We start from the raw sequence: 23,789 nt of genomic DNA, 5'->3' as shown, positions 1-23,789 counted from the left end.
ATTCTTTCCTAGATTTCATAAAAGCGGTAAAATGAGCAAATCTGTAACAAAATAAACAAAGGAATTATTTGACGACGTAAACGTGCCAAGCGTATGGCTTCGATTAATTTCGACAGACTTAAAGAAAGACGGCTCAAAATGAAGTCCTTGAACTAGTTGCTCGGAGAGATTTAGACCGTATGCAGTCCGCGATAGTCCAGAACAACCCGGAAAGGCCCTGACGGACATCCCGATCAACCGTTACCAACCAAGTCAGAGAATAGGTGTAACAAAGGAATTTCCTGTGCGCCACTGTGCACGTCGCAGCTTGCACAGCTTAAGGAGGCTCAAAAAAAGGGTTGCAATTGTATGAATATATACGACTTCGTGATCATTCACGCATCAGCCAAGACTTTAGAACTGAATTCATAAGATTCTGTGTAGCGTGGGTCATGGTCGTTCAGCACAACGTTGAGAATACGCAGAAGTTAGTAACTAAATGCTGGCAACAATTTGCGGGCAATTGTTCCGCCAGCAACCTGTACCCTGCAGTGGTCTCAGACGTTATGATGAATACGCGCCACGAGAAATCAGCTGATTTCAGTAAATAAGGAGGCCGTTCTCGTCAGTCACCTTAATGCCGCTGTGAAGGTGAACGAATCATTAAAAGACTACTCTGGACTACTCAAAACGTGCAAGCTACATACATGTGTACGTGCTATATCGTGGAGAAAGTGAAAAACGCAGGATTAACTAAGGCGCCATCACAAAATAACCTCGCCAACGGAAGTACTATGTCGAGCGTTGTCATTCTTGAGACGACACGCTTCGGAGGGACGAGACTCGCTCAGATGGATCACTGTTCAGGGGGTTTCAACATGCCAGAATAATATTGTAGTCTAACGTTAACATCAGGAACTCCTATGCCTGTCTCGGTGTAGTTTTGTCCACCTTGGGTGCAGGAAGATGTCTTGGCTAAAATGCTTCAACTGGTCGGAGGGAATAAAAAAACGGGCATGCAGGTACCTTTTGCAGAGGTACCTGGGCCAGTTTCTAGAGGAAAAACTCACATTGGACCAGCTTACGGTAGATCTTTACAATGGCACTGGTCGAGTCACAAATGTCAGTCTTGATGTACAGGTAATACATTCTATCATTTGTGTGTTATTCGTTACTGATAAATCATACAATGACAATTTAACATTGAGGTGTAACAATGAATGGCATTGTAGCGTGATCATTTTGTACAATATGATAAAGATAAGAATCTTATTTATAGAATCAAGACTTTAGGAGTCATAATTCAGTGAATCATTTGATCACAGGCATTAAACGAAATGGGAGAACAACAACATTTACCTTTAGAATTCGTCGATGGTTTTGTAGCAGAGGTATCCGTCAGTATACCATGGTCTGCTTTGCTAAGTGAAGCAAGCTATGTCGAGGTGTCAGGCTTAGTATTAACCGTACAGCCACGACAGAGGACCGAAACTGGAACTTCGATGTTTGAATCTATGTGGAGTTCTATGACGTCTAGTATGCAACTTGCCCAAGAGTGTTTACAACAGGACACAAATAATATGGATAATGAGCAATTATTGGAAGGAGTCGAATTATTTGCGCAAACTATAGACTCTAGTAAGAAATAATGACGGAGATTTATTGTTTTCAATTTTATGTTTGAATTATACAGATAATAATTTGTGACCTTTAGTTCTGTGCAGAGTCAAAGTAAGATTTCTCAATACGGTCATACGTTTGGAGCATGTTCCTCTGGAGTCTACAATGGGTGTAGCAATAGAAATGTGCATAAAAAATTTAGAGTATTCGGATGAAGCTGGTTCAGACCCATATAACGTTAATGCAGATGCAAACCAACCTGCACAAGGATATGTAGCATCTGCATTTATGATTAAAAGATTTTACTTGGAAGGTGTAACTTTTCACACCGATGAATTTCCTTCACGCTCAAGAACATTTTCTAGGAGCATCATGACAACAAGTAGAGGATCAACACCAGATTCAAAGGTACTCTATAATGATTTGCAAAACCTTGTCTTAAGCCACTGCTGTTACATTTTGGGAACATCCTTCACAGAACTCAGATGTGCAGTTCTCATCTGCGCAAATATCACCATTACAAAATGCAAATACACCACCAGAGCGAAATATTATGAATGCTTTGAGTGAATCTCATCCGATCCTATTTGCTAAATTAGCAGGACGGCAAGAAGTACGATTGAAAGTCAAACAGGCAGAAACAGTCCTTGGACCAAAGGTAAAATAGACTTAGTATTGATAGTATTTTAGTAGTTAACTTCTTATTTTGAGTTTCTAAATTACTGTATAAATATGATATTAATAATAAATTGAGTAAAAACAATTTTAGGTAGAATTAGAAGTCACATTGGGTTCTTTAACTTCGTTTCTAAGCCCCAGACAAGTTCATGTGTTGATGGAATTGGGGCATGGCCTAGCATCACCCGATCTAGAAGATATGAGCAATGTGCCACGGAGACCTTATGCTGAGAAACCTATGGCAGGGAGCGATTTTAATCGAGTCGAACGAGAACTCCTGCAGCAAATCAACCCTACTCAGGGATTACGAACAATGGTACAATGGCACCCTGAACTTTTTCATTTGAAGTACATCCTATCTTAACATTTTCGTCTCAATCCAATATGTGAGGTTCTAAAAGATACATTATAAACTATAGGATTTGCGACATGTGCAAGGATGGTCAACAGCATCTTTAGAGGAATCAGATAATGAAGATGAATTTTTACCAATGCGGCTACCTGATAGTCCTGAGATGAGTGATTCCATGACGACTAATAACGTTAGTATGGAAGGAAGTATATTGTGTAGCAGTGTGAGTTCCAAGGGCTCGGTGACAAATGTACCACGGCAGCATAAGCACAGAAGTTGTAGCACGGAAACAGATTCTACGACGGAAACATCTCAATTTCATATAAAATTGTCTTCGATTGCCATTGTATTATTACATGAGGACATTTTAACAACCTGTGTAGATGGTCTAGGACTTACCTTTGCCAGTACGAAGCAAATGAAGAGTACCGCGGAAGAATTTTTTAATAAACTAGGAATATTCGCAGTGGGAGGATATGGTAACAAAGATTTTGAGAAGGCTTCGATGTTATTTCTTGATGCGTGTCAGCTCAGTCATATTAGGTATTATTTGTTACTCATTCAATTCAATATTATATATTATATATATTTTTATACTTTCTTGAGATTGAATGATTTATTACAGACTACTCGCAGCACCACTAATAATGGAAGGAAGTGAAAAGACTACTACTCAAACCTCAATAATTTCTGGAAGCCTAACTTTAGCCAGTTTAGAAATTGTAGAATACTTACTTGATTCAAACAATTCTACCTCAAGTGAGCCCAAAGTCATGGATTGTGTGGAATTGCTTGGATTTGATAATGAGAATTTAGGTCCTGGAGTAACAAACAAAACGGATCTTAGAATGCGATTTAAATACACAGAAAAAGCTGTCAAGCAGGCTCAGACAACAAAGTTCGCACACCCACGCACTGAGATTGAGTAAGTTCTACATTGTAATGTGTATTATTTGTATTAGTCAGCAATATTATTTTGGTTCTTCAATTGCGCATTTTATTTATTACACGTAGTGTAGTAGAAATATAATCATGAAAATGTTATGTCATTAATTGCATTACAGCATTCAACTGGGCCCGTGTAGAAGCGAGATTGATATTACAATAGTGGACAGAATATCTGCTGTTTTGAATCCTCAACATATATGTACATACAATTCTGTCACTGCGGCTAAACGTACAGCCGTAAGTCCTGACACACACAAAATATTTCCTTATATAATGAAATTCCATAATGAAAATACTACCGTAAACGTTATTTATTACAATTGTCAATCTTTCAGAACCAACAAGCATTGTTTTATCAAGCAGTAGAATGTCCATCACTACCAGATAGTCGGATCAGTATAAAGATGTCTTCACCTTGTTACACAGCAAAAATTAGGCAAGTCTTGCATCCTAGTCCATATTACTAGTATAGTAGAATATTATTTTTTTTCACTTAATTTCGGGATAATTCCATTCCTGAATAAGTTATACATACTCCTATTATTCTATCATACATATACCAACTAAGAATTACATAATATAGATTTCCTGTACCGGACTTAAGACCCTTGCATGACATGAGTCGAGCACCATGGTGGAAGCGATCGGTTAGACCAGACTACGTGACGCTGAAATTAACGGATGTTAAAATTCATTCGTCTATGGAAAGTCGTTCCCATTTTTTGGCGAAACATGTCGTACAGTGCCGGGGAATACTCTTTACGTACACAGAAGCTGACGTAGATGTTCCGGTAGAAATTGGAAAAACTTCCGTTGATGAAAAGGCTGACGGATCTCTACCTCACGAAACCGAAGGTTTTGGTTGGCCTAGAATGGTGATTACGATCTATCCGAAGGACCTCGGAGGACCTCTCGAAGACAGCTCCGAAGGGGAACCGGAATCAAGTCTCGATGACACTTTAGACCACGCGCCGAGACATCAACCATCACCGTTTAGTTCGAAACGTGTGGTCCACGAATCTGACACGCCTCATTCGAAACCGCAGACAGACAAAGATAATACAGAGCACAGGTGTCATTATCTGTTTATTTAAATGGTATGATTAACAGGTTGACTGCCAAAACAAATGACAGGTGTACAATTGCAAGGCGGTTGCCGGTCACCGGTGACCACCGTGGCAGTCAACGTGTTAAAGAACACAAAGAAACAGTTTTGACGCAAGAGTTGTTTTTCTTTTTTCTTTTTTCTACAGAGAAGGAGAGGAACTAATAATTCCAGGAACAAGGCAAGAGATGCTAGAATTCATAGATGAAAGTACTCGTGGTGCCAGACTTCAAATTGAAATTGGCTTGCCATGCGTTTCGGTCCAAATACCGTCAAAGCATCTGTACGAGTTACTTTCCAATAGATTCAATACCGATCTTTTCTTATGGACACCGTCAGCGCCGAAGCCAAAATATACGACACATATGGAAAATCAAATCGGTTTGGATTTAGCCTCTACCTTGTTACAAGATTCGATATATCCGAGGTATGTCTATGAATAAATGATTGGTGTTATGTTTGCTATAAGATTTTGATATAAGAATAAATAAAGAGAATACAATGGCGCGTCTGTATTCCTTAGATTCAGTATGTGCAAGAGTGGAATTCAGTATGACACGGATTCAGACTCTGACGAGGAAGGAATGGTCCAATCAGTAGATGGCAAGAATTCCAAGCAATATCAGAGCAGGCTCTCCAGGAATGGTCAGAGCAAGGTGGCTCTTACCTTGAACATAGGTCAGGGACTTCTGTGCATGTACACTCCAGTTAGGGATTCTTTGCAAAACGTTATTCCGGGACAACAGGGAGAATTAATATTCAGGGTGGAGGACGCGACAATATTTTCTGTTAATTCCTATAAAGGGGATTCCGACCTCGGCTATGTTTGCTCAATGGTGAGCAGCGTGTCATTGAATCATTGCGGACTAACCAAGACACCCTCCCAGGCTCGGCCGTTAAAATGTATTAACCCTGTTATACCAAAACGTTGTCAAACTGTAATATACCGAAGCGAGGCGGGAACAAACGTTTCTACTTCTTTGGAGAAGGATATGTTAACCATGGCTTTGAGAATACAGTACTCGCATCAAACTCATCGTATAAAGGTACAACTTGCCAACGCCTGTTTGCCGCTCTTGGGAGGTTACTTAATAATTATTTTGCTCATTCTGTGCATTAGATCTTTAGAGTAGCCGTTGGCATAAGGAATGCTACACTAAAACATCGGGTGTGTTCTCCCCAAACCTCGTGGTTCACTCAGTTGTTGGATTGCTTGGATATTTCCGTCCACCCAGTGGCGGGATATTCTCCACCTGGTATCCTAACCGAGTTGCACCTTCATCTTTGGGATTGTGCTGTTGATTACAGGCGAGTTATCATATCGCTACATCTTAAGATCCTAGTAACCGTGAGTCGGCCATTTTGAATTGATGACGTCAGATGCGAGAAAATCTCATGAATTTCCTAGCCGCTATTTTTCGCAACGAATGACATTTTCTAGCAAAGAGTAGAAATTAGATATGACTGCACTGAAAGAAATTAGATATTCACGGAATGTATCGGATGGTCAGTTTTTGACGAATTGTGCATTAGGAAATGAGATATTTTCTGAAAATCAGCCTACTAAGACCAGTGACAGGCTTACGATTCCGACACCATAATTACAAAATAGACACATTATCGTCACAAACATGGCCTGTCCGACACATTTTACAAATCTACTGATTACTTTGACACTAATAACTTGACGAAAAAAAATAAATAACCTGGAAAAATAGTGGAGGGGAATGTTTCAATGCTCTAGCTGTCATTTTTCAAACTTTAAGCTTGGGGAATGTACCTCCGGATAGTAAAGTAGACGTCGCAGGATGACGACCAATCGCTTATTTTAATATTATATAAATGAAAACGGAAAAAGAAATATAAACCCATACTTTAAGGGGCCTTAATAATGACTAGGTCAGTAACACCAATACTTAATCGGTTGACGTAACTTTACCATGTACTTAAAATCCACTAGATAAATAAGTCGAACATATAAATCGAACTGCGAGACCAAAATTGAAACATCTAGAGCGCATCACTTTAATTTTAATCCTTCTAATACATTTTATTTTTAGAGTTCACCCTTACCGATTCAATTAACTCTTGACAGGTCATATTTTACATCTCTTTTGAAGTGATGCGTCCTAGACCTATAAAAAGGAAACCGATCAATGTAAAAATCAAGTATGCATATAGTGTATTCTAAAAATTAAGCTGATATGAAAAACGCCATGATATTAAATCGACGTCGATAAAATAAAATTCATCCATATCCTTTTTGGTGATAACTCCATTTTGGATACTTAAGTGGTAACATAAGCGGACGCGCCACGTTACGCGTAATCCTAAAAATCGATTAAACTTGGGCATATTTTACGCAAGTGGCGCAAAGATCATTCACATCTTTCCGGCTATGGTTACTAGGGTGTCAAGAGTAGTACTATTATGAGCTATAGAACATTAAATCCACGTGTTTGATTCTGCAGGCCTCTACATCTGCCGATGAGATCGATGGTGACCGTTGGAAGCTTCAGCGTGTCTAGCAACATAGCCGCCCAGACCAACATTTCAACATTGCGGTTCATTGCCGAAGACGTAGCTCTCTTTATATCCGAAAAGTTAGGCGCTCACGTTGACCTCAGACAAGACTACGTTTGCGTGATGGATTTGGGTTTGTTCGAGCTATCCTTAAGACTGAATGAAAAAATGTGCGGGGACACGCCCAGAGTAGACCTGAGAGCGAGTAACAATATTCTGCATGTGCGAACGTGTTCCGATTCTGGACGAGCCCTGATGCAGCTGCTTACCTACTTTGCAAGCGATGGAGACCTATCTTCACGAGCGGATAGCACCGAGAGTATTGCGGTTCCTAGCTCCGGAGAAGAGGAAATTCTGCTCGGATCCGAGAGTAACAATACTTTAAGCAAAAGTCAAGTTGAACGAATTAATAGCTTGATGGAAGAAGCTATGGAAGATACCGTAAAAGGTATGTGAGCAACTTGAATATTAAGCTGAGAAATTTTGTGACAAATGCTTATTAAGGTTATTCATGTCTGTAGGAACTACTGTCCCCGCTCATGGGAAGTCTCCGGAAACTGAAAACCAAGTCGAAGTATTCTTTTTCCCGGATGAGTCCCATCCTACGATACAAAGCAGCACTGGATCCACTAAGAATTCCGACGTGTGCATCTCTGCAACATGTACTACAGTATCGGATGATCCTGATGAAGATTTCTGTATATTAGGGGAAGAAGCTGGAGCCGGTATAATGCCTAGGCACGGCGTGCCAGAAGTGCGGTGGCTTTGCCAAGAATCATTGCGAATAGTCGATAATCACTTCTCGGTTCCACTCGGTAAGATTGACCTACTCAAAGCCCCCAAACATTTTCCGCTGCCCGTGTTGAGATATACACTTTGTGAAATGACCTTGGTATGGCATATATACGGAGGAAAAGATTTTGGTAAGCCTCGATCGGCTTTAAAAAAGCACGTAACTATTGACGAAAGTGGGCAACATTGCGACGCACAAATTAAATTAAGGTACCAACTTATGTTCCTTAACGTGGTATAGCTACGTTTAAAGAGCAAGGCTCGCCGGTACTTAACGCGAGATATTTCTTTCAGAAGTCCCACAGCCATCAGCGAAATCAGCTTCAGCAAAAATAGTCCAAATGAGGTGCGTTTCGGTAGCGTGCCAAATTCACCTCGGATCAAGGCCAGAGAGACAACCCCGGAGTGGTACATGATGGGTGGTCCAGGTCGCCAACATGATGTCTTAATGGAGTTTCAGCTAAACAAGGTGCGCTTCCAGCACGAAGTCTACCCGGAAAATACAACGGAGGCTTCTAGACAGATCCTGCTGGTAAACGAATTCGAGATACGGGATCGACTTCAGTCCTCCAATATCAACAAGTTCTTGTACCAATATCGCAGCGAGGCTATGCCACGACAATCGCACGCTAACATGTTCGTGATGAAGGCGCATCATGTAAGACCGGATCCATGCCTCGGAGTCCAGGAATGTTGCTTGAAGCTGAGTTTACTGCCCTTGCGCCTCAATATAGACCAAGATAGCTTGCTCTTTCTGATAGAATTCTTTACCGAGTTGGCCGGAAACCCGAAGCAGAATCAGGACAAAACAAACGTCACCAACAATGTCCAATCTTCCCCTAGCTCCAAACAAGGCACGCCTACTCATCATCCTCCAGTGATGAGTGTGAAGGACACTGCCCCTGTCCACAATTCTCAAGATTCGATCAACGCTTCAGAAAATACCGTAGATCAAAATTTGCTAATACTATTGGAGGATGAACTCACGATTAAGGAAAACAAGATGAAAGCAAAGGCAACCAATGAGGTACAGGAAGACAGTCAACCGATATATTTCAGGCAAGCGAAACACTTCCCTTCTAATCATTAGTTCATTTTTATGATACTGCGAATGATTTTACTTGGAATCGATGATATACGTTGCGACGTTACGTCAATGAACCTCTTGGGAGTTATGTGGACGGGAGATGCACGGAGGGCCTTTCAAAATAACTTACTTGAATAACCGTACTTGAGTCCTAGCGGGCATTCCTTCTTGGTCCGCTTTCACTGCGTGGCAAACTGTTCTTTCCGCTAGCAAGGCTTTCCGTGAACTGCTGGCAGGCCGGGCACGCAGGTGGTGCCGGGTCCGTTTCGGCAGGACCCGAAGCGCGGATTGGCCGAGCGGCATCGCTGGCAGCACTCGGATTGGCTCCGGCTCGGCGGCCTCTGCTTTGCCGCGCAGTACAGGGCCGCATGGTCGGCTCGAAATCTTTGCGCCCTGTCAGGACCTTAAACCATAAATATCTAGACCTCGCATAACAGTGGAAGGGGTAAACTCGAGTACCACATGGACCACGTGTGCCGACGGTACTCGGATCCAATCAGATTTTAGACCATATATTTATGTAGACCGCCTTACAGTAAAGGGGGTAAACGAGTGTACCACGTGTCCCGACGACTCACCCACACGGTTAAAGCCATTCTGCTTATTGAAAATCTGCGAGTGGGAGGTCCAATGCGAGGTCTAGATATATATGGTCTAAGGTCAGGACCGCATTGGCGAACCTTAAGGTGAAGTGAAACCCCCTTCAAATCTGTCGATTCGAATACAACACTTTGTTTTAAGGGTATTAGACCAAACTGTCCGAAACTTTGACACATCACTCCTGATCATCTAAGAATTGTCCTGACACATTCAACATTTAGATTTTTCAAAAAAATTTTTTAACTCAGTCCAGACCAGAACCAAAATGGCGTCAAGCTCTCAAATTTCGATCAATATACAATTATCGAAGGCTCTGATATGAGAATCGAAAGGGTCAGGACAATTTGACGACAATTTAGAACACTCTGGTAATCGATAAACTCGCATTTGAACGGGATAAAGGCAAAAAAAGTCTTGTATGCGCTTCTATGCCAAAACGATGATAATACGAGGTCTCGGAGTGAAAATTTAATTGACCTGAAAATCACAGATGGCGCAGGGGGTCCCTCTGCAGTCAATTAGGCCCCCAGAATGCATGAATTCGGGGGATTTCTGGAGTTTTACTTCGATTTCTTTATAATTATTGTACGAAAACGACAGGTGGAATATGCCATTTGATACAATACACAATATAATTCGACACAGCTGTCAATATAAAAACGAACGTCGGCAACGTAGGCATTTAGAAAAATCTTCTTTATCGACGTCGAACAAGTTCCTCGACGTGTTTCACTTCACCTTAAAGCGTTCGTCCATCGAGCATCCACTTAATGATCCACCGCGCATCCCTTCGGCCCCACTGCCCTATCCTGCCCTAATTCGGCGTACCAATTCCCATATGGATTTACCTATTATCCCATAGGATTTTCCATAACTATTCCCCCTAATAACGTTCGGGCGTTCGCTAGCGTCGCTCGCAGGCAGTTTGTTACGCTAACAATAGATATGGCAGCCACCCCACCCTCCACGAGACCGCGATTTACCTATACTGTGGGGGGGGGGGGGGCTACCAACTCACCACATTACAACATTTGTATGTAACGTTCTTTTATTCATCTAATAATATATCTATATTGCAGAAGCGTGATATTCGCTCCCGAAGTATTAGTCAGGTTGGATTATCATGGTAAGAGAGTGGACCTCACTCATGGTCCATTGGCAGGCCTCTTAATGGGCCTAGCGCAATTAAATTGCTCCGAACTGAGGCTTAAAAGACTGACCCACCGTCATGGATTATTAGGTTTCGATAAGTTGATCGCATTCTTTTTGTCAGAATGGGTGCAAGATATCAAGAAGAACCAGTTGCCCAGTCTGTTGGGCGGAGTAGGACCCATGCATTCACTGGTGCAATTGTGTAAGAACACGGAAAGAATTCCGTATCACCAGGAGGAACAAATGTTTACAAATGCAAAAAAAATATCAGCTCGTTATCATATATAGTGTTTGTTTAAATGAGTGAAATAGAGAAATGAAGATACCAATTACAGGTAGCTCTCCTACACACCGGCATACTATAACACGGTTGCGCTCTAACACGATAAGAAAGTTGCGAATACCTTTGTACAACACTGTACTCCTACAGCACTGGATAACATGATTTTTGTTTAACATATTGAAAAACTAAATTACCTTAAAATAATGGCGGGAAGGAATAATAAACTATAGTGCCTTTACATGAAAATAATAATTCTTGTTTTTTCTTTTTTTCGTTTTGTGTTATACATACATTTATATTCTTAATAAAAATTAAGTTGCTTATATGGAATTAAAAAATAAGTTTGTTTTTAATAGGTCTTCGCATTCGGTAATCCTTCCTTTTTGTACTGGCTCTGAGTCTCATATAACACGGTTTCACCCAACACGGCATTTTCTAGGAACCTATCTACCGTGTTATAGGAGGGTTACCTGTATTCTTAATCGTACGGTATTAATACGTACATCCGTTAAGCAGATATTTCCTCAATTGTTTATATTTGTTCCTTGTTAACCAAAAACGTTCTTATGTTCAAATTTTATAACCATACGGTTTTATGCTCACAGTCCAAGGAATTCGAGATCTATTTTGGCTGCCGATCGAACAGTACCAGAAGGATGGTAGAATCGTGCGAGGTCTTCAACGAGGGGCAAACAGTTTCACGACGTCAACGATGATGGCCACATTGGAATTAACGTCCAGACTAGTACATGCCATTCAAAGTACGGCGGAGACGGCCTACGACATGGTCAGTCCCGGGCCAAGCGTTAGACGTAAGAGCAAAGGGCAAAAGGGACGAAGGAAACAATACAACCAGCCATTGGATATCCGAGAGGGAATGGCTAATGCATATACACTAGTCAAAGAGGTTGGTCATAGTCCCTCCTTCATTGAAGAATAATATCAATTATTTCCTTGCATCAATTTCAAAAATAACTCAGAAATTAACCCCTTGCTCTTCGATTTAATTATGACAAATTTTGCAATAAAGCACCATTTAATTTGAGGTGGCCTCTGTGTGATATAATGAGGCAGTTGGCCATTAAAACCTCATAACGAGTTTAGCTCGTCATTGTAGCGCAAGTAGTTAAGGGGGAATGGTACATCATCTTATTCCGAATTATAATAATCGATTAATAAGATGTGGGGTTTTTCAGGGATTAGGCGAAACAGCGAATCAATTGGTGCGAGTCGCCAGTGAGGAGCACGAACAAAAAGGCGTATCCGGCGCCGTAGGAGGTGTACTCAGGCAAATTCCGCCCACAGTGGTGAAACCGATCATACTGGCTTCAGAGGCGACCAGCAATGTTCTAGGCGGAATGCGATCTCAGTTGGTGCCCGATGCAAGATGGGAGGCTGCCCAGAAGTGGCGACAAGAACCTCACGATGTGGTGTGAAAAGTTGCGTGAGAGCAGTTCTGGGTCACTCATGGCCACTTCCGTTACAAAGGATCAATGGGAATTAAGCAGTGTCACACAATGAGTTTCGCGCAAATCCACGAATCACGTCAATTTTATCGAAAACTATAACGGGACTTCTCTTTTTGTTAAGTCTCGATAAAGGATACGCATGGTGTAGCGCCATCCGATATAGCGAGAGAGATGGCAACTCTTGCGCGCAAATGAGATACATTCAGGTCGTTTATTTTCGAGCTCGCGAATGAGCGAGGTTCAAAATTTCCGTAGTTACCGCTGTTGAGTTCCATTCGCGTACTCTTTTCGTTCAAAGAGTCGAGACTCGTTTATCGTATTTATAAATTACAGACGAGAAATATATTAATGCAAGGTAACAGTCGCTGCTATTACGTATTTTTGTTCTAACGATGTGTACGTTTTATACCAATGATATGTGTATCGAAAGATTTTTTATTAATAAAATCTTATAACGTTTACTTGTGCATGCACGTACACTGTTCGACGTATCTAGACGATTTAGAAGTTTGCCTTTCCCTTTGCTTGTCAATGGTTATAACATTTAATTTTAACCAGTATAACTTTCCTTTCGTCTTGAGAATGTCGTTCTTTTCGTGTATATATGTTTAATAATATTGAGCCGGAACGAAAGAGGTTATTTTATTCAACGCTACACAAAAATGAGATTCAATGGGCCGTATCATTCGTTTCGTGGGCGCATGCGCAGATTTGTTACCCTCAGAGTTACAGATACTCTCTTTATCGGTCCGGCCAAATGCATAGTAACTTACCGACAACCAGTAGATCCGCTAGTGATAGTTCACGGACTTCAAATTCTCCGTTTTCAATTACATTTCATTCAATCCACTTTATTTACGAAAAAGATGTTTTCTTTATTGCCGTTACCATGGATTTATATATATTTTTATAATACATATAAAATAAAACACTTTTAATCAGCGACCTAGAAATGCGTGTTATAACACTAACCTGGTTAACGTAATGATTAATATCTAGCATGCATCCGTAATGTGCTTCCATCTGGTAAACATGCTTAGCAGCGAGTGCATAACCTACCCATTTAGCATACCACGATAAATACAATTTTCCGAGCAATTACTTGAGTCCTGCTTATCATTGGTAGAAAATCACCGCTAAACGAGACTCCCGCCTAATGGAAACCCCTCGTTTCTCCAAGCAGGTGAGCACCACTGGATATGCTGCTATGACGATGAGATTTGTTTACGTACCTGTCATTCGCAAAGTAAGGTTATCGCCACATGTCAGGCAAATGTATCAGAAAACGTAACAACATAATCTCCTAGTATAGGACTTTGAAAAATGGCAAATCTATCTAGCCCCATGGTTATGGAAAGCGAAATTGAAATTCCGTATTTACATAAATATAAGGACGATGCACTTTTCGAGAAATGGAGAGGTTATCCGGCTTATTACGAGGACGAGGGCGAAGACGATGAAGAAACCGAATCCAAAGTGGAATACGCAGAGATCACGGACGAAACGTTGGGACAAATTCAGCGAGAGTTATGCCTAATAAGATTATGTTGGCCAAATATGATGGATCACTCAGAAAATTCTTACTTAGCGACGTTGTCTAGTAGCTACAGAGAAACTAGTGAAAAAGAAAGGGTTTTGCTGTGGTATGCTGAAAATTTCCGGAAACAGTATCATACAATTTACACGGATCGAAAGCCCCTGTTCCTCGCATGCAACAATGAATGCGGAGTTCAGGTATGTTTCGTGTCAAAATTTGAACTAGAAACCATTATTCAGTTTTTATCGAAGACGTCAATCGTGTAATGTAATAGAAATTATTGGTCACCGATATCGAAGCACGAGCTCAGGTGGTTCTTGGTTCGGTCTTCATTACCATGATTCGATGGTCAATTTCTTTTAAAGTAAAGTACACTATTTAATTTTTATTCTTACATGTATTCTTTGATAAATACTTTCGACTTTCACATCGTACAAAGGCAATGTTCATATAAAAATCAGAAAGAACCATAAATAAAGTTCAATCAAGACGATCGAGGTGAAATTTGTAGTATTGGATATCGAAAGGTAAAAGGAATGTCATCTGGAATAGGTCTAACGCAATCTCTAACTCGAACGAGGGAAGCAGCGATAGCAAAGGGATTCCTTTCTAATGCACACGGTTTATCTTCTCTAAGATCTAAATAATAAAAATAAACTTTACTATACATTTATTCGTACATACTTCAAACATACTACAATACACGTTACGCGCTTTAGAACTTAAAGCGCACCGTCACAGTCTTATTTACAGGTGCTGTCGATCGACGGCACGTTTTTCACTTTGGTTTTTCTTTTCATAAATATACTTTGCTGCCTGTAAAAGTATGTTTGACTTCAGTGACACACGGAGGCACCTTGTCTTTAAGCGAACGATCCTTGACTTACAGTCGACTTTGTCTTTTGAACGAGGAAATATATTTTAGCATCGTACGGTCGAAAGCAAGGAGGAGGTCAAAAAGAAGGTGCCTCGCCACGAAGTCGACACGAGCAAAGGACAATTCATCGAGACGGTAGCATCTTAATTTTCCCTTTTTGCATAGAAGTTCGTCTCTACTTCCATTCGGCGAAGCACATTACCTTACCCAGAACTGTACACGTGGCAAGGATGCGCAAAATTCGTTAGCGACTACGTGATATACGTCCCGCCCAAGAGAGCACTCATTACGGTAAGTAGCCAACCTGTCTTTACTGCTTCAAACGAATCGCAAGTTTCGTTACAAGATTTTTTTAGCATTGCCGGTTAGACGTTGCTCGGCTCGAATCTCTACTTGCCCTCGCACCTCCCCTGAGTAAACGATACAAAATGACAAAAACCGAGAAACGAAACGTACATTGGTAAGACGCGATAACCGATACAACTTTTGTCCGCGATACAACGTAACCGGGATATGCGTGGCACGTAGACGTCATCGTAACATCGTCGAGTCCCTGGTCGACGTAAACATCCAGAAGTGCTCGATGTTTCCGATCTCGGTTATCGACCGCAAAGGACAACGGGCACTCGGGCGCGACCAACGTCCATCGCGCGGGATCTCGAAACGTTAACCCGAAAGAATCCCATCGAAAGAGTCCGTCCCGAAAGCAATCCCACCCGCTTCTCTACGCTACGAGTAGTGGAATAACGATAAACTTCTACCGTCCTCTTAACCTTACAACAGTTTCGAGAGAAATTTGGTATAATCTCTTATATACAATATTTAAAAAAAAGAACCGTACGATCTATTTTGATTCGGCCCAATCTTCGAGGTAACTAAAACTCTATCCAATCTCCACCGGAGCGCGGGAAGCGGGACTCCGCCCGCCCTCGTCTCCGAGCCCTCTCTCCGGGTGGATCTCGCGCGCGCTTGGTCTCCGTTTCCCCCGACGTACGTCATCACAGCACCGGTAAATCTACTTTCTGCTCTGCTTTAAATTAGATGACTTCTTCCTACACGTCTTGAGGTTGTCCAAAAGGTACTTGAACTGCATGATCTGCAGCCTGGTCACCGCGGGCTCGGAGCACTTGTCCAACCACTTGAAGAACTTTTCCCCGTGCTCGATGGCCTCCTCGGTGGTGCAGGCCGGGTCCCCGGAGTCGGCGGCCTCGTCCTCTTCCTCGGCGTGCAGGCTGCGCTTGGCGTTCTCGTTGTTGTTGTTGTTGTTATTGCACAGCACGTTGTCGAGCAGGGCCCGGGCCTTGGTGGGCGACTTCCTCGCGACGGGGGTGGAGGGCGACTGGGCGAGGGGCGTGGGGCTGACCATGGGGAAGCTGCACTGCTTGTACCACTGCCAGAACCAGGAGCCGTCCTGCTGGTTGGCCCCGGGGCTGAAGGCGGCCGACTGCTGCCCGATGAGCTGCTGCTGCTGCGTCAGCCAGAGCCACAGCGCCTCGTCGACCTTCCGGTTGCCCCCGCCGTCGCGGCGCGCGGCCGCCCTCGCCGGCTCGGCGCCCGTCTTCCGCGGCGAGGCCGGCACGGGCGTGGAGGGCGCCTCGGCCGCGGGCGGCAGGCTCTTCCGCGAGCCCGACTTGGCGACGGCGTCCATCTGCGTCGGGGCGACCGCCGACAGGCTGTGCCGCTTGCTGGCCTTGGTGTAGCGCAGCCCGTTCTCCACGAGGCCGACCGCCGCGCTGCCGGTCGCGGCCCCGGCTGCGCCGCCGACCGCGGCGCCGTGCGCCAGGCCGCCACCCCCGCCGGCGCCGCCGCCGCCGCCGGCCGGCATGCTCAGGAGGCTCTTGGCGCTCGACAGCAGGCCCAGCTGCTGCAGGAGCAGCGAACTGTTCTCGGGCCGCATGCCCGCCATACTGGTCATCAGTCCCACGTAGTCGATCTTCGGCTTGCCGTCCAGCTTGGCGCCCGGGTCGCCGAGCTCGCCGTTCTCGACGGCGCCGTAGGGTCCGACCGCCGTCCGGTCGAGCTTCTGCCGCTTCGCCGAGGAGGGGCCCTCGTCCTCGCTGGAAAGGTTGGCGGCGCCGGCCACCAGGCCGCCGCCGCCCCCGCCGGCGCCCGCGTTGGTGCCCGACGAGGACGCCGGGGAGTGGGCCTCGCTGTCGGGGGTGGACGAGTTCCTGGCCATGCCGCGGATCTTGTGCTCGGACTTGCACCAGCCGCGCAGCGTCGACTCGGGCACGCCGATGTCCCGGGCGACCGAGGCCTTGCTCTCGCCCTCGTGCACCCTCTGGATGGCGTCCATCTTCTCGGAGGCCGAGAGGGCCCGCAGGGGCCGCTTCCCGGGCCGCGCCGACTCGCCCCGCATCCCGAGTCGGCCCTCCTTCCCGTAGACGCGCTCCTCGAGGGAGAGGTCCTCCGCGGCCGCGTCGTCGGCTGTCCCGAAGTCCCGGTAGGCGGGGATGACGCCGGCGATCCCGGAGACGCCGGAGATCGCGGCGATCTCCGCGCGCGCCGACAGGTCCAGGTTACCGACGCTGGGTCTCCGCTGGGTGGTGGTGGTGACGGCGGCGCCGGCTAGGTCGTCGACGACCGGTCGACCGACCTCGAGGGCGCTGCGTCGGTGGGGGTCTGCGAGGTCCCGGGGAGAGCGCGCGGGGCCCCTAGCATGGGCCCGGCGGCGCCGCGACGCCGGCCCGCGGGAGACTAGCGAGCTCGGGGGAGGTTCGTCGCCGAGTAGCGGCACATGCGCTCGCAGCAATAAAGAACTTTTTTATGAATGAAACAACTCCCGCCCCCTCCTCCCTCTCGCCCCCCACACTCGCTCGCCCGTAAAACAGTCCGTACTCGTACTCGCGGAGCGCCGCAGCCAATCCGCAGTGCGCGCGGGAAACAATATTATTGCTGCACCACGAGGCGGCGAGGGAACCCTCCTCGGCCGGTTTCCCCTCGCGGCTCCTCCGCCCCGGGCGAGACTCCGACGTCGCTCGGTGCCGTGCTTCGGGCCCTGGGTCCGCCCCGGACCCGCTGCTGTCCTCCTCGGCGATGACCCTCGATTCTCATCCGGCACGGGCGAGCCGCGGAATTCGGGAGCGAGCCCGAGTCCTCCTATAAGTAGCACCGTCGACCGCGCGACCGCCGGTCGGACGCTCGCTCTCGGCCCCCGGCTCGAATACCTCCGCGGGAGACGCGCGAGTCGCGCGAGTCGCGCGTGTCGCGCGCGCGCGCGGACGCGAGTGCTCTCGATCCTCTCTCGGTCTCCTCTCGCGACCGGTGCGCGCCCGACTGGGCCGCGATGCGTCTCTGCTCTGGGGCGCGACGTGCACGATGCTCTCGCGAAGAGTCGCGACGCTCAACTGTGGCGGTGGACGCCGGCTTTCCGCGGACTCGCGACGCCGTCTTCTCCTCCCTCCGGCCCGCGGCGCCCCGCGCTCCCCGCGCGCCCCACCCCTCGTCCCGGCGGCCCACTGCCGAACTGGTCCCCTCCCCCCGCCCGAGTCTTGGCGCACCTAACCTCGCTCTTCCCCGACCCGCCCTCCCGCCCCGCCGCCTCGCCGCCGCCGCCGGGTGGACCCCCTCCCCGCGCGCCGTCCCTTCGTCCGACCGCTCGGCCCGTCCTCTGGCCGACGAGCCGAGCCGAACCGAGCCGATCGGCCGTCGGTAATATTTCCCGGAAAGTCATTTATCCGAAATTTCTTCCTAGCGGCTCTCTCCCTCTCTCTCTCTTCGTCGCCTCTTCCCCCGCGACCTCCGTCTTCGCCCTCCTCCCTCGCTCTCGTCTCTTTCCTCTTTCTTTCTCTCTCGGGCCTTCGCCACTTGGCGGCGCCGAGAGCCGAACCGCGCCAAAGACGTCGCCGGAAGGAGCGAGAGAGAGAGAGAGAGGGAGAGAGGAACGTCGCGCCGAAATTACCGCGCGCCGCCTCGAGCGCCCGGCCGGTTCCCTGTAATAACGGTCCGGCCGCGGATCTCGCGAAATCACCGAGGCCGGAAACTCGTCGGAGAGAGCAGGGATCGAGGAAAACCGCCGACGTTGAATTCGAGCCGTCGCGAGAGGCGGGAAAACGCGGAAGGGCGCCGAGATCGCAATTCCCTCGTGCTTTTTGGACGGGCCTCGGACCCTCTCGTCGTCGGGACGAAAAGATTCCCGTGGATATTTTCGACGATGGGCGGCGCTATCTTTGCCGCGGAATTCCGAGCTTGGGATTTTCCGGGCGCGGCCGCTCGAGCGTGGCCCTTTTCGAGGACGCGCGGCTCTACCCTCGGCGATCGATCGATTCGTCGATCGATCGGCGAGAGCCCTCGACGATCACGCTCGCTGGCTCTCGACGGCCGAGCGGACCAACGGGAAGTCCCGGTTCCCGCGGACTACGACCTTACCGGAGGAGAGCTGCTCGCTCGCGCGCTCGCGCATCGGGGCACGTAGGGCGCGCACGTGTGCGCGCGTACTCGGGTACGTGCGTGGGGGGCCGGCGGGGTGGCCGCCGGCGGAAAGAGAGAAAGGAGGGGGAAGGACGTTTATATCTCGATATGTGGGTTATGTTCGGACTCTCTTCTTTCTCTTCCTCTTCTTCCTCTTCAAGATCAAGGTCTTACGTATACGCGCCGCGTCCGCTGCGCGCGGCGGCGCATGCGCGCCGCGGCGGACCCGCGTGCCGCCGAGCGGTGCGTAACTGTCGCTTTCGCGCACGCTCTTTGCGCGCTACCGCGCGCGCGGCTCTCCGTCTCTCTTTCTCTCTCTCTCTCTCTCTCTCTCGCTCTCCCTCGCCGCGCCCGTCGCCGGGCGCGCATCTGCGCGCCTCCGCGCGCCTTCGTGTGCGTCCGTGTGCGTCCGTGTGCGTCCGTGAACGGTCGTGCGCGCCGCACGGTGAATTATGGAGGAAGGAAGCGCGCACCGAAAGTGGCCGCGCCGCGGCGCCGTTCGGTTCGACTCGGCGCATCGTCCCTTCGGCCCCAAAGGAAGGAAGCACGGGACGGCGGGGCGTCGGGGGGAGGGAGCAGGGGGAGGGGGGAGGGGGCGACGGAACCCCGCGCGACGATTAACGAATCGCATCGCCGGCCAAGAAGGTGAGCGCACCAAGGAGCGAGAGAGAGAGAGGGCGAGAGAGAAGGAGATGAGGCGAGGGCCGGAGGGAGGGACGCTGAAATCGATCGACGCGTCCCGTGTAAGGCGAGTCGCGGTAAGCGCGCCGAGGCACCGCCAACCTGGCCATCCTAGGTATACGTGCGATTAATTTTCACCTCTTCCCTGAACTCGAGAACCGAGCGTACCGCGCTCCGGGCGGAAGGATAAACTCCCCGAGCCGTGCCCTATATATAGATGCGCGGACATATAGACGTATTTATAGTGTACCGAAATTACGAATTCCTTAACCCCAAACTCGCGTTTGGGCATTCGTCGCGCTTCTTTCCGATGACTTCTGCAGCCGCTGGCTTCGAGGAAATTTCGGATGACCTCGCGGGAAGGTTTTGTCGTTCCATCGTGGTGGGATTCGAGACCGAGTTTTTACAGGGTTAGGTTACCGACGTCGCGGTTTCTCTATATTTCTCTCGACGTTGCTGCGAAAAATGTTCGGAAACGGTGAACCTCCGGATCTACGTGGTTCTTGATAACAATGTAAATCTTCCGGCGATTGAATACGTATGCCGCTAGATGATTATTGATATTCTTCTTTGAAACGCTTTACGAAAGTAAAACAGTTTTTTTCTTTAGTAAATTTCGCTCGATTCAATGCACCTGCTCTATCCAGAAAAGACGTCCCTTTGCTTCGAATGTCCGCGCGGGAGAATTTCGGACTGTTTCTTGGTATTAATCCAGATAAAGGAGACTAAAGTACGGTGTCGAAAAATTCATAGACTAAGATGCCATTCGGTAGATTTGGAAGACAAAAAACCTGGTCCGAACCACTCTAAATCTACGTTTAAGCGTGTTAAATTTCTCTGACATATTTATTATACCCAGAATTAAATATTTAATTTTCAAAGATACACGTCGTAACACTTTTAAGTTCAATATGCGATAGATCTTGGTGGCCTCGCAGTTGTAATCCTGGGAACGATTTGACATCATCGGGGAAAACGATGTGACGTCCGCGATATTGCAAATAAGAATGAACAAAAGAGAATACCTCTTTCGTTTCATGACCAGACGATGAACGTTCTGAAATCACGACCTGGTTTATGCCGGTAGGGTAAGTTTGTGTAACTACACGGAGCAGAGTACGCGGTGTAAAATATGACCGACCAATGCCACGTAAATGGCGGCCCTGGAGGGAGTTTATTAATGAATACAGACGTATCAGTCACGCCATTCCGTGTATTCATTTACGCGACGAATACTTCGTCGCGTGCTAACGGTATGTTTGAGTCTCACCGTTTACTCCATTTAGTGTAAAACACTTGTACCGAGCGGAGTGCATTAATGAATCTGAATCTATCAATTACGCCGCTCGGCGTAATCGTTCGCCTCTTCGTGTAATTTGTGGAAATCAAACTCCGCGGCACGAGTTTGGATAGCTCAAATTTCTCGGTAATGGTATTAATTTCGAACAATCTGTCCGCGGGATTCGCTAAAACTATGTCAGGTAGGACTCGGCAAGAAGAGTGTAAGACACGTTTACCTGGGGATTTTCAAATTGCGAAGCTATTCACTGCGTGAACAATTATTCACCTCGAAGGACTATTAAAATTAATCCGTCCGCGGTTATACTTTTCTAGTTCGATTAAATAATTAAAATACAGGAGTGACCTACTTACATGATAAGTGTACTTGACATACATGTCGGGACTACATGTACAAGAAAAGAGCACTTGTGGAGTAATCTACTAGAAGAGATAAGTTAAAAAAAAATAGATATATATTTATATATTAAAGCTACAGGACATTTAACCTAATTTCGGCGTACAGAGAATGCATCGGAATAAGGGAACGATTCTCTTGGATCGAATGACTGCTATGTCGGCTTCAAGTGTAACGATGATAAAGTACAAGGCATGCTTCACCCGAGTATATATACGTGAATTAAGGATAAACACCGGCTTAATTAAAAGGTTAGATACTTTAAAACCCCCCTAGCGCTCTTCGGACGGGTTTAGCGGAGTTCAAAGAAAACTATTGAAAACGAAGGCGAAATTAATTACGATCCCTCGGGGAAAAGCAAAATCAATAACTATTGATGCCTTTATGCGTGGACTCGTATAAGGCGATTCCTTTAACCTCGACCCTTGGGTTCCTTCGCGTTCGTGGTATTACACCTCGGGTGCCGGGTTTGGGAAACAACGCGTTCCGTCTTGTTCTTTCATTTCTTATACCTAATAAAGCGATGGTCAGTAGTCTCAGGTAGAGCTGCCATTGTCTAGGGGAAGGCTGAACGCTTAAGGGTGGTCCGTGGGACCGATAGCGAGAATTAGAACGCGCGGTAAGCGGCGGCTACGGAACGGAAAAACGACATTATCCTATTCGGGGGAGAAGGCACCCTTCTCCAAGAACTTTAAGAGCCACTTTTACAGGGGATTTATAGACACCGGCCATAAATTACACCAGAAGGTCCTCTAACTCTGACCACCTTCGAATATCTTCGCAATTTCGGGAGGTACTGAAAAATACGTTGGACAAAAGGTTTATGGTTTCACGGGGGCTGTATGACACGTTGAAAGGACATTTTGTTTCCGCGTTCCTTAACGGCATATTCAGTTCATGGAAATTTTTCCAATCAGAAATCGGCTATTTCATCTGTAGACAGTTTTGATACGAATTCGGTAACCTAGATTAGACGATTTTCCGAGAAACGGTTTGCAAGTTATCGCGACTCAAATTGCAGGAGTAACGCACAATGTATACACGATTTACCCGCTTGTGCCTAGAAGTACTTGCACTTGCACCTAGAGTCGAAACATGTCTAAGGAGCGGCTTATCGGAAAGTCACTCTCGGTAGATTTTTGTAAAAGGTAAAAGTCGATAGTCCTTTATAAAACGACGGTTTCCTTGTAATCTCAATAAAAGGTAAAAAAAATCAATACGTGTTAATCGGATTCCACGACTTCGTTGGAACCGTGTGCTACGGTTTATATAATTAATGTAAACTCGTTCAATGGGGCATAATGACGACAACGTTTCAATTATTCCCTTTTATGCCACACTTTCGGCGGAGGAATATTGACTTTTTGAAAACGAGACTTTCATCGGAGTAACGTCCATTCGCGAACGCTTCTTAAAACACATTCTCTTGTACTTTAAATCTTCGTAACGCAAAAGTTCACTACGAGTTAATCTACCGCTAAGTATCCGGGATGCTTAGGAAACTCGTTTAAACGAAGTCGCAGCTCGCTTTGATCCGGAGAAATGCGAGGTTGCATAATCTTCCGTAAAAAGTTCTGAATGGGAGAGGGGGGGGGGGGGGAACGATTGTCCGCGGAGGTTGTCGAAAAATGGGAATAAAATCAGTTTACGTAACGAACGGACGGGCCGGGAAGGTAAAACGCGTTAAGACACCTTAGCAGACAGATACGCGGCAATTCGGCTATCGCAGGTATATGTACAATTAATTTCTATCCCACCACCTACACCCGAACGCCAAGCCGGCAAGGTTATCCCGGAAGGATAACCCTCGAGCGTTCGCGTAGGTACCCACTACGTAGGTATAGACTTAGTAGGGTATAGGTATTAAAGCGGGTTACGGCCGCGGGGACGAGAGCTCCGGTGGAGGGTTCGACGTATACACGTATATACTTATATACGTGAGGAGGTATAGGGGTTGGGCGCCCACACGTATAGACGCATGATCGCGTAGACGTATAAAC

The 23,789-nt window shown here is 46.7% G+C and overlaps 3 protein-coding genes across 4 annotated transcripts in view; 2 read left to right on the top strand and 1 right to left on the bottom strand.

The window, feature by feature from the left end:
• The first annotated feature begins 919 nt into the window (after window positions 1-919).
• Window positions 920-13,061, top strand: LOC105697169 (autophagy-related protein 2 homolog B). Of its 2 annotated transcripts, none has more exons than XM_012420248.2 (19): window positions 920-1,119; window positions 1,305-1,617; window positions 1,694-2,007; window positions 2,078-2,257; window positions 2,369-2,593; window positions 2,697-3,172; window positions 3,255-3,554; window positions 3,694-3,814; window positions 3,913-4,013; window positions 4,161-4,649; window positions 4,831-5,109; window positions 5,206-5,728; window positions 5,803-5,990; window positions 7,154-7,653; window positions 7,727-8,207; window positions 8,292-9,056; window positions 10,764-11,038; window positions 11,725-12,026; window positions 12,316-13,061. In XM_012420248.2, exons 1-19 carry the CDS (start codon window positions 946-948, stop codon window positions 12,553-12,555), a joined length of 6,246 nt encoding a protein of 2,081 aa, XP_012275671.1. In that variant the 5' UTR covers window positions 920-945; the 3' UTR covers window positions 12,556-13,061. The 2 variants fall into 2 exon arrangements, with proteins under 2 accessions (XP_012275671.1, XP_012275672.1); XM_012420249.1 differs by having other exon boundaries at window positions 1,038-1,119; window positions 1,259-1,617.
• A 766-nt stretch (window positions 13,062-13,827) lies between these two features.
• The window catches only part of LOC105697155 (dynein regulatory complex subunit 7), a 76,881-nt gene continuing 66,919 nt past the window's right edge, over window positions 13,828-23,789 (top strand). Inside the window, exons 1-2 of the mRNA XM_012420229.1 lie at window positions 13,828-14,322; window positions 15,168-15,293. Of these exons, the coding sequence (XP_012275652.1) occupies window positions 13,912-14,322; window positions 15,168-15,293 (537 nt within the window). The 5' untranslated portion in view covers window positions 13,828-13,911. The remainder of the gene's footprint in view (window positions 14,323-15,167; window positions 15,294-23,789) is intronic.
• Window positions 15,369-18,335, bottom strand: LOC111673931 (protein distal antenna-like). Its single transcript, XM_023432179.1, has one exon. It carries the CDS (start codon window positions 17,359-17,361, stop codon window positions 16,018-16,020), a length of 1,344 nt encoding a protein of 447 aa, XP_023287947.1. The 5' UTR covers window positions 17,362-18,335; the 3' UTR covers window positions 15,369-16,017.

This window comes from Orussus abietinus, unplaced genomic scaffold (genome assembly GCF_000612105.2).
Source record: "Orussus abietinus isolate OABI.00-Male unplaced genomic scaffold, Oabi_2.0 scaffold85, whole genome shotgun sequence".
Taxonomy (NCBI): domain Eukaryota; kingdom Metazoa; phylum Arthropoda; class Insecta; order Hymenoptera; family Orussidae; genus Orussus; species Orussus abietinus.
The sequence above is the reverse complement of the archived record's forward strand: the minus strand, read 5'-3'. Positions and strand labels throughout refer to the sequence as shown.